Source organism: Notolepis coatsorum, assembly GCF_963971535.1.
Source record: "Notolepis coatsorum genome assembly, chromosome: 10".
Taxonomy (NCBI): Eukaryota; Metazoa; Chordata; class Actinopteri; order Aulopiformes; family Paralepididae; genus Notolepis; species Notolepis coatsorum.
The window spans coordinates 81,403,020-81,414,241 of NC_140174.1; the positions used below are offsets into that span (position 1 = coordinate 81,403,020).

The following is an 11,222-nucleotide window of genomic DNA, read 5'->3' on the forward strand; positions in this document are numbered from 1 at the left end:
ACTACCTGCCCTGGTTGCGTCTATTCTTATCCTAACGCATCATGTATGCTTCTGCGTTCGCGTTTTGCGAATCTGATTGGCCACTGCCGTTTCTGGTGCGATCTGATTGGCCACTGACGTTTCTGGTCATGTGGCATGTGCGCCCAATCGTGTGACGCGCCCATTTCCGCCCTCGACCAGCAGCAAACTACCTAACGCCTAGTTTATCACTGGTTAAGCTTTAGGCGACTCTTTAGAAGTTGGTTAAGGTTAGAGTTTGGAATCAGGGCTGGTGTTCTATCGCCCTGCTCTAAGACAAACTCTAACCTTAACCAACTTCGAAAGAGTCGCCTAAGCTTAACCGGCGAAAGAACTTGCCGTCACACGATTGGCGCGACCAGAAACGTCAGTGGCCAATCGGAGCGCAAAACGCGAACGCGGAAGCAAACATGCGTTAGGATAAGAATAGACGCGCCCTGGTCTGTACAGCAGTTTGGTCAACGTGGGTTGTTTTGAACCCTTTCACCGCCAAACGGTTAACCCTTTTCACGGTGACAATGCACAGAAGGTTAACCCTTTCACTGCCACACAACAGCCGGTTAACCCTTTCACTGCCACACGACAGCCGGTTAACCCTTTCACTGCCACACTACAGAAGGTTAATCCTTTACTATCCGTCGGTAGTGTGATAGTAAAGGGTTAACCTTCTGTAGTGTGGCAGTGAAAGGGTTAAATGTGCTTTATAAATACATTTGACTTGACTTGAGGAAATGTAAATCCCAGACTGTATTTTATTATTATAATTTTATTCTTAGGCTTATTTTTTTAATTTATTATTATTCTTATTCGTGACTTTGTTTTGTCTACCTAAATGTTTACTGTGAGCGATTTGTAGTGCCAAATTTCTATTCAAGCCAAGTATTTCTATTCTATTCTATTCTATTCTATTCTATTCTATTCTATTCTAAATACATTTGACTTGACTACCATTATCAGAATCAGAAAAGTCTTTATTGCCAAGTAGTTTTCACATACAAGGAACTTGTTTTGGACGTTTTCGGTGCAACATTAACGGACAGATAATAAAATAAAAAAGTGGAATAAAATGGAATATGAACTAAATTAAGATAGAAGCACAATAGGGGGCGGTCAGGTGGCGTAGCGGAGATTGCGTTCGTCACCAACCCCGGAGACGCTGGATTCGCCTGTTCGAATCCAGCTCACAGCTCCGGGGTTGTCACCAGCTTGGCTGGCCGTTCACACTAATACAATTGGCAGTATTAGAGGGTGGGAGAAGCTGGCGGGGTGGGTCCGGGTCGTTGTAAACAGCGACTCCTACAGTTCGGTCGGGGCGCCTGCTAAGCGCGGATAGGACTTGAGTGGGATAGTGTGGTCCTCCCACACGCTACGCCCTCTCAATGAGAGTCCGCGCTGCCAGGTGAAAAGAAGCGGTTGATTGGCTGGACGTGTGTCGGAGGAAGCACGTGATAGCCTCCACTCTCCCAGACCGACTGTGGGGGGTAAGTGCGCAGCGACCAGGAAGGGGATTGGGAATTGGCATAACGACTAACATTGGGATGGGAGAAAATCGGAGGAAAATGGAGGGGGATAAAGACCAATAATAATAATAAAAAAAAAAAAGATAGAAGCACAATAGAATAGAATACAATTATTAAATAAATTAAAAAAAAATAGGCCAGGGCTGTACAATTGTAAAATGTAGAGGTGGAATAAAATAAAATGGGATATAAACCAAATTAAATATAAACAAAATAGGATTATCGCAGAATGATGCAGCACTGATGTTCCAAGTACATTTTCCCCTCGAGGACAATAACGTTTATTCTTAGTATAATTATAAGTAAAAAATTAAAATAGGCCAGAGCTTTGCAACTGTGCAAGATGTGGTCAAGTATATACACTAATTAGAATAAAAATAACAATACAGTGGGATGGGATAATTAGCAGGGCTGTGCAATTTGGGCAGTTATGTGCAAAAAGTGTGAACGGCGAAGTATGAACAGAGTATGTTTTGATTGGGTGACCCAAAAAAACATGATGGGAATACCATGGTTCTCTTTTGACCCCCGAGCCTTACAGATCATGGAGTTGGGGCAGTGGCGGACAGAGGAGGAAGAGGAGGAAGATGAGGAAGATGTGGCCACCCAGTACGTGATCGAACAGAGTCTAAAAGAGGCACAGCAGCAGGAGGGACACGGAGACACTGAGAGGTAAAGCACACAAGCTCCTATAGACCTGTTCTCTGTCCACGTCAAACTCAGTGTATAGACCTGTTCTCTGTCCACGTCAAACTCAGTCTATAGACCTGTTCTCTGTCCACGTCAAACTCAGTGTATAGACCTGTTCTCTGTCCACGTCAAACTCAGTCTATAGACCTGTTCTCTGTCCACGTCAAACTCAGTGTATAGACCTGTTCTCTGTCCACGTCAAACTCAGTGTATAGACCTGTTCTCTACATCAAACTCAGTGTATAGACCTGTTCTCTACGTCAGACTCAGTGTATAGACCTGTTCTCTACGTCAGACTCAGTCTATAGACCTGTTCTCTGTCCACGTCAAACTCAGTCTATAGACCTGTTCTCTGTCCACGTCAGACTCAGTGTATAGACCTGTTCTCTGTCCACGTCAAACTCAGTGTATAGACCTGTTCTCTGTCCACGTCAAACTCAGTCTATGGACCTGTTCTCTACGTCAAACTCAGTCTATGGACCTGTTCTCTACGTCAAACTCAGTGTATAGACCTGTTCTCTACGTCAAACTCAGTCTATGGACCTGTTCTCTACGTCAAACTCAGTGTATAGACCTGTTCTCTGTCCACGTCAAACTCAGTGTATAGACCTGTTCTCTGTCCACGTCAAACTCAGTGTCTATAGACCTGTTCTCTACGTCAAACTCAGTCTATAGACCTGTTCTCTACGTCAAACTCAGTCTATAGACCTGTTCTCTACGTCAAACTCAGTGTATAGACCTGTTCTCTACGTCAAACTCAGTGTATATACCTGTTCTCTACGTCAGACTCAGTCTATAGACCTGTTCTCTACGTCAAACTCAGTCTATAGACCTGTTCTCTACGTCAAACTCAGTCTATAGACCTGTTCTCTACGTCAAACTCAGTCTATAGACCTGTTCTCTACATCAGACTCAGTCTATAGACCTGTTCTCTACGTCAGACTCAGTCTATAGACCTGTTCTCTACGTCAGACTCAGTCTATAGACCTGTTCTCTACGTCAAACTCAGTGTATAGACCTGTTCTCTACGTCAGACTCAGTCTATAGACATGTTCTCTACGTCAAACTCAGTGTATAGACCTGTTCTCTACGTCAGACTCAGTGTATAGACCTGTTCTCTACGTCAAACTCAGTGTATAGACCTGTTCTCTACGTCAGACTCAGTGTATAGACCTGTTCTCTACGTCAAACTCAGTGTATAGACCTGTTCTCTACGTCAGACTCAGTCTATAGACCTGTTCTCTACGTCAGACTCAGTCTATAGACCTGTTCTCTACGTCAGACTCAGTCTATAGACCTGTTCTCTACACCAGACTCATCAAGGGGGCAAAAGGAACGTAATCCCGGTCAGAACAGCGGGGCAGACTACAATATATTTGCATTTGTTAGCCAAGCTAGCGATCTAAACAATCAATCCGTGCAAAAGCTAGACGTGTAAAAGGTGAACGACTCACACTCACAGTCGTGCTTTTGGCCGTTTTGGAGCATTCTGTGTGTATGTGACATTCTGTGTGACATTATTTTTTTTTTATCTACTTTTTCTCCCCATTTTTTATTTTTATCCCGTCCCCAATTTCGTATTGTTCAATTCTACCCTCCCCTGTCTCGAACGCTGTTAGGCCATGCCTCCCACCAGCCGGCTGCAATGTGGACGAAGCCTTGCATCACGTGTCCCCTCCGGTACTCGAGGAGGCAGCCGTTGCATCTTTTCACCTGAACAGCGCGATCTCTCAGCGGCGAGGGTCTGTGTGGGAGGGACACGCCGCCCCCGTCGCTTCCTGATTCTGCTGCGCAGGCGCACCAACCGACCTGTGGGAGTCGCTGTCCACAACGTCCGATCCCCACCCACCAGCTTCCCACCCCTAATACTGCCAATTGTATTAGTATGAACGACCAGCCAAGCTGGTAGCAACGCCGAGAGCTGGGCTCAAACCCAGCATCTCCTGCGTTGGTGGCGAGCGCCTTGCCCACTGCGCCACCTAGCCGCCCCTATTCTGTGTGACATTCTATGTGTATGTGACATTCTCATATTATGTGACATTCTGTGTGTATGTGACATTCTTATATTATGTGACATTATGTGTGTATGTGACATTATGTGTGTATGTGACATTCTGTGTGTATGTGACATTCTGTGTGTATGTGACATGTGTGTATGTGACATTATGTGTGTATGTGACATTCTGTGTGTGTAACTGAGGGGTACAATTCCCTGACTGTATTGTTAGATATGATACTTACTACCACTACCTCTTGTACTTTAGACTCTGGCCACCCAGTACTAGGTATAAATAATTATGATAAACACTCCCACCTGATGAAACGGATCCAACACAAATGTACCAAGTCGAAAGTCTGCGTTTAATAATAATACATAGCAAAAGGTATGTACAACGATCACTTAATTACATTTATGATTTGAAATAGTATGCACTTTTATGGCAAATGAGTATTCGTAGGTAGATCAATATCGAATGTCCAATCTCTGATTGCGCAGGAAGCAAATATACAACCTGGAATATTTAGGGAACAATAGCAATGATACTTGAATGATTATATAGCTGGATACACTAGGGGAAGGTTCCGACTGCTTGTAGGACAGCTGGAGGGGGGGGTAGAGTCTGGCTGTATCCCGTCTGGCCGAGGGTATCCTGGGAGAGCCCACAGTCGTGCGACCCAGTGCCCAGCGATCCTCGATCCACAGATGAAAGCAGTTGGACTCTCTGTGGCCGGCGTCCTCCGGTCCACGATGGAGAGACGTGAGGCGACCTCGTCGTGTAGAGCGTCTTCTCACCTGTCGTCCTCTCCGGGGGGGGTATTTCCAACACACCGCAGTGTTGGCCTTTATCCATAGAATAATCAAAGTACTCAAAGCATAATCCAAGCCGGGGAAGGCTAGCCGTCGTCGGTAGAATAATCCAATATACAGGTCCACTCGCTCTTTGGCCTGGAGCTCCTCGGGTGCAGCTTCACGTGGGGTCAACCACCCTGGATAAGCGTCCAGCTGATGCCCGAAACGATGGGGGTGCTGATTACTATAGAACTCTTACCGCACGAGGCACTACATATGAATAGACTATTATTAGCTTAATAGAATACGTCCAACTCGACGATATAGTGCCAAATATGACTATTCAAATATTAATATACACGATGTCTCAATGCCGATACTGGGCCGAATTGGCCTTACTGCCCACACGTGGTTCGCGGGGAGGCTTTTGCGTCTGTCACTCTGTTGGAGGGTAAGGAACTGGACTAAAAGGAAAGCTCTACTTTAATAGCGCAGTATATATACGCACTATGAACAAATAGTACCATTAGTGGTGCGGTAGACATATTCCTACGCGGAACTAGGACTTGTCCATACATGTTGAGCGGTACGATTGAACCTGGTCTGAGGGGTATGGCGACCTGGCACCAAGGTCTCGTCCAATGGTAGAATGGAGACTATTATGGGATGTTCAGTAGACTAGAAGGGATATTCAATGCATATTGTACAAGGAATATACAAGGGATATCAGGGGATATACAAATACAATTAAATATATATAAATAAATATATATATTCGGTTTAATCTGATCCTTCAGAACAGCCGCCCCCTAATTGGTCCCAACCCAATTAGTTAAGCAGAGACAGATTAACCGCACTGTCTACCACTCAAGGGTTCGCTGTAAGGGTCAGTCAACTCACAAAGTCATAGGGTCATGGTCATCATCGATTGTGTCTGGGAGTCGGGGCAGTTCTATGAGCCTCGCCACAGGACGGGTGTAAATGCGCCCCTGGACGAGTACTTCAGCTGCTCGGACCTTGCCATCGGCACCGGTGATCACTTTGCTTACGCGGCCAGCCGGCCACATAGCTCTGGGTAGTGACTGGTCAATAATCATGACGACTGTTCCTTCCGTCAAATTGTCTCTCTCTTTTACCCACTTCTGGCGGGTCTGTAGAGACGGTAGGTAGTGCAGTAGGAAACTGCTCCAAAACTTGTCGGCTAATACTTGGCTGTACCTCCACATTCGTCGGCCGTTCGCTTCTTCAGGCCGGTACATTGTCTGGGGTAACGCGGGATCTAGCCGCCCCATCAGGAGGGTGTTGGGGGTGACTGGGTCGACATCTGCTACATCACTGGAGACGTAACCGAGGGGCTTGGAGTTCAATACTCCCTCAATCTCCGTGAGGACTGTCATTAGGACTTCTTCCGCCACAGTCTGGGCCCCAAGTACTGCGTACAGGGCTGTCTTTATAGAACGTACTTCTCGTTTCCTTTCCGTGATGTGAATCTTCGGAAGGCCATAAGGAATGAGTCTGCGCTCATGGTCGGAAGGAGCTCGATATGTATCGCTCTGGTGGTCATGCATTTGAATACAATACCCCACCGCTTCTCGGTGCCTCTTCCTTTCTTTATGTGCAGCGGGCCAAAACAGTCCATGCCTGTTGAGTGGAATGGCTTGTCGCCGAGTCGGAGGCGACATGGAGGTAGGTCAGCCATCCGTGGTATGCTGGGCTGCGCGCGCCACTTTCGGCAGTCTAGACAGGTTCGCTGGAAGCGTCGCACCGCCTCTCTTCCTTGAAGTATCCAGTAACGACGTCTGATTTCCGCGAAGACTCTCTCTGCTCCTGCGTGGTGTACATCCTCATCGTATTTCTTTATAATCAGCTCTGTGACCTTGTGTCGGCTGTTCAATACGATCGGGTACTTAATGTCATCCGGTAAATTGGGGGCTCTCCGCAGGCGACCACCCACTCTGATGAGGGTATGTGTGTCACTCTCGGGGGCCAGATGAATCAATCTGCTGTCTGATGGGACGGGCTTTCCTCCCTGTAGACAGTCTAGTTCATCGGGGAACGAGTCTCTCTGGGCTCGTTGCAGTAGAAGCAGTTCTGCTTCCTCGTAGTCAGCTGCTGACATATCAGCGGGGGACTTAATCTCTGGGTGGTGCCGCAGGAATGTCCGTTGCTGCGCACTCTCTATGGTAATGCAATCGTCTATGTTGGGGTCTGCGGAGACAACAGTGCTCAATCCACAGAACATGGGTTTCTTATTCTCAGCCTCCTCGTCACTTGCTTCCCTCGGGGTGGGCGTGGGCCAATCTCCTTCCGGGAGCTTGAGGAATGCTGGTCCGTCACTGTAGATGTTATGACGGGTTAAGTCATCTAGGGACATTCCCCGGGTGATGACGTCCGCTGGGTTGTGTTTTGTATCAACATAGCGCCAGTTTGCTTCTCCGGTTAACTCTCCGGTTAACTCTTGAATCTCAGTGACTCTGACTCCCACGAAGACTTTGTATTTGCATGAATCCGATTTGATCCAGGCGAGTACTGTCGTGGAATCTGACCACAGGATTGTTCTATGCACCGGAATGGTGAGCTCACGTTGGATGAGCGTGGCTAGATGCGCTCCTGCGAGGGCTGCGCAGAGCTCTAGACGTGGGATAGACTGTTGCTTGCGTGGGGCTATTCTCGAGCGGGCGAGGATGAATGCTGTGTAGATCTCTCCCCCCTCTTCTTGGGCCCGCAAGTAGGCTACTGATCCGTAGGCGACCTCGGAGGCGTCACTGAAGACGTGTAGATCCATTTTACATGTCTCTGGCCTCACCGTGGGTGGGAAGTAGCTTCGGCGTATATTAACGCCTGGGAGTGAGTGGAGTTCCATCTCCCACTCTCTCCAGGTGGATGCAAGGTGTGCGGGAATGGGGTCGTCCCAGCCCTGGTCCTTGTCCCACAATGCTCGTACAATCATTTTTGCCCTGGTGGTGTACGGTAGTATACATCCTAACGGGTCATATTGTCGGGCGAGTGTTCTGTACACACTCCGTCTGGTGGTCGGTATTGCCGTCGACCTTCCCTGCTCCGTGGTCAGGGGTTTGTGTCTATAGTGGAGCGAATCTGTTTTGAAGCGCCACACTAGTCCTAGTGTCATCTCTTGGGCTTCTCCTGGGATTGTGGCCATCCAGGTCTCGCTGCTCGCTGCCTTGTCCTCGGAGGAGAGGCTGCGCAGTACGTGCGGATCGCTGCTGGCCCACTGCCTGAGATCAAAGCCGCCTTTGATCAGAGAGGCGCGGAGTTTAAGTAGGAGAGCCTCGGCTTCTTCCTGGGTCGAAACGCTTTGTAGACAGTTATCTACGTAGAAGCTGTTCTTCACACTGTGTCGGACCTCTTCGTCCGCTGCTGGGTCCTCTGCGACATGTCTCTGTAGTGCAAATGTAGCACAGCATGGGCTGCATGTAGTTCCGAAAGGGAGGACTTCCCATTGGTAGATGGCTGGGTGCTCATCTCCTGGCCTCTCTCTCCATAGGAACCGCAACAGGGGCTTGTCCTCCTCTACTAATCTCACCTGCAGGAACATCCCTTTGATATCCCCGCTGATAGCCACCTTGTCCTGGCGGAAGCGGAGTAGTACGCCTAGTAGGGAGGGGCCGAGTGTAGGACCGGGCAATAGCTCTTTATTCAGATTTTGGGATCCGATCTGGTAGCTGCAGTTAAACACGATGCGGTCTTTGCCGTTGTGATGAACCTTGTGGTGGGGCACGTACCACGATTCAGTCGTCTGGTCGGCCTCTTTAATGTCAATCTTTGTGACGTGTCCCGCTGTGATGAGCTTCTCAATCTCAGCGCGGTATACACTTTCTTGGGCGGGGTCCTTGGCTAAGCGCCGCTCTGTGTTTAGTAGGTACCGCTCTGTGGCGTCTTTCTTTGCGTGAAAGGTAGGCATCCCTTCCCGCCGCAGGAGTGGCGTGGCGTATCTCAACACGCCGCTGACTGGGACTCTCTTTGTTCCCGTCTCGAGGAGGTTAATGGCGTAGATGTCGTCTTTAGAGCGAATGTCTTTCTTTTCGTTCTTAAAGGGCATTTGTTCTAAGGTCCATAGCCTCTCTACATGCTGCAGGAGTGCGGTGTCTCCCTCTGTGACTCGGGAGTGGAGACAGCTAGTGGCTGTGGTTCGGTTGAGAGATTTGGCGAGTGGGCCTTGGAGAGTCCATCCTAGGCGGGTCTCGACTGCTGCAGGACAGCCTCTGGGTCCGGTATGAACCCGGTCTATCGGGACAATGAGGTCTGCATGGTCGGAGCCTATCAACAGTGTCGGGGTAGCACCGTCTATGAGTGGGATCGGTAGCTTGCGTAGATGTACATATTTCTCCATCAGCTTGGCTACGGGGTATGTGTACCGCGAGAGTCCTATTTCTTGGCTGGTGAAAGCGTCTGTAATCCTGTACCGTCGCTCGGGCTGGCCGCTTGCTGCGATAGAGAATGAGACATTCTCGCCCTTTATCGTTTTCAAATCTCTTCTTATTGTCCGAATTGTCATTTGGTTTTCGCTCCCCCGCAGCCCTAGCTGGGCCGCAGCGGACGCGAGCAGAAGGGTCTTCTCTGACCCGTCATCAAGGACGGCGTAAGTGTCCATGACTTTATTCTGGTAGCTCAATGTCACACGGACTACCTTTAAGAGCACTCTGGCTCCGCTGCTGCTGGCGGGGTCGATGTACATGACGCTTGCTTTGCTGCTTGATGGTGCGGGTGGAGGCCGCCGTCTGTTACTGTCGTGGAGTATGTCCAGATGGGCTCCATCGCACCGACTGCACTTTTTCTTTAAGCGGCATTCGGCTGCCATGTGTGATCGCGCACAGCGAAAACAGCGTCTGTTGGACTTTATCCATTGACTCGCTTCCTCCGCATTCATCTTGGGGAATGAGTCACATTGTGACAGCCAGTGTTCTTTCTCACAGTAGGGGCACACTATCTTCCACTTCTCCTTTCTTGAGGGGGTACTGTGGCTCCTACTGCTTGGCACTGACTCCGATTGGTGCATGACAGTCACCGATCTTCTTCCATCATTTAGTCTCCTGGTTCCTTCTCTGGAGCCAGGGGTGCTCCGTCCGAATGTATCTAGCCGTAAGCTGCTGACTTCTCTCGCCAGGAAGTCGGCTAGATCGAGGAGGTTCGGTTCGGGGCCATTAGGGTCTCGGTGGTCTCTCTGCCGCCTAAAGCGCTCCTGTCGGGCGGGCGGTAGCTTCTCCAAGATCCTCTCTACATTTGAGTTGGCGTATAGTTCATGCCTACCCTTTTCCCTCTGCGCTCCCAGCATCCCTACTAGGGACTGCACTCTGATGGACAGGTCGTCCAGTGCTCGATTGTCTGTTGCTGGGGGTAGGCGGTCGATGTGCCTGATCTCCTGGATCACGTAATCCCATATACGTCCATATCTCTGGTCCAACGCTACCAGCGCTGCGGTGTATGGGGTCGTGGAAGTGGCGTAGGCGAGCGCTATGTTGTGGTACCTTTAAATGCTTCAGTAGTATCGCGTATTTATGGCGTTCATCAATGACATCCACCAACATTGTCTCCAGACACATGCGGAGCTCCGTATACTGGGCCCGGTTCTCCTGGGTGAAGTCTGGTACCATAGGTGTGCCAATGTATGACGCGGATTGTTGATACATCGGCGAGCGTTGGGGGAGAGGCCTCCTAGGCGAGTCTCCTCCTGCTCCTTGGCGTGGGCTGGTACCGGCTGTGTACCATGGCCCGCTGGTCCAGGTGCTGTTCCTCGGTGCGGGTCGTGCGTCGTGCTCACCCGTGAATAGCGTCGGGGGTCTGTAGCGCAGCTCCGCGGGGGTATAGCCTGGGCTGTACTGGACCTCCTGGTCCGGTAGAGTACTGTGCTGTCGTCGGGCGTGGTTCTCCTCCTCTTCCTCTTCGTCTTCCGTTAGGTCATCCAGGGCTTGTAGTCTCTGATTTAGCCTCTCCGCAGTGTATGCTGCTCCTTCCCGGTGGCTGGGTCTCGCTTGGACCGGTTGGGGAAGGGGGTCTGCGGGGGGTATAAACCTCGTCTGTTGGTCAAGTTCAGGGTCGCTTACTCGGCTAGGGGATGCCGCCCTGGAGTGATGTCTAGACGAGTTCCTGGAGCCTCTGGTGGAGGGAGGGGGTGTTGTCCTTCTGATCAGCTGTTCTATTAGTTGCGCTTGTGCTCTGTCGCGCTCGGCTTCGCGCTTGGTGAG

The 11,222-nt window shown here is 49.8% G+C and overlaps 1 protein-coding gene across 1 annotated transcript in view; it reads left to right on the forward strand.

The window, feature by feature from the left end:
- Nucleotides 1-2,082: 2,082 nt before the first annotated feature.
- The window catches only part of LOC311235609 (ankyrin repeat and SOCS box protein 14-like), a gene marked incomplete at both ends in the record, with an annotated part of 49,757 nt that continues 40,617 nt past the window's right edge, over nucleotides 2,083-11,222 (forward strand). Inside the window, one exon of the mRNA XM_084323073.1 lies at nucleotides 2,083-2,210. Within this exon, the coding sequence (XP_084179199.1) occupies nucleotides 2,083-2,210 (128 nt within the window). The remainder of the gene's footprint in view (nucleotides 2,211-11,222) is intronic.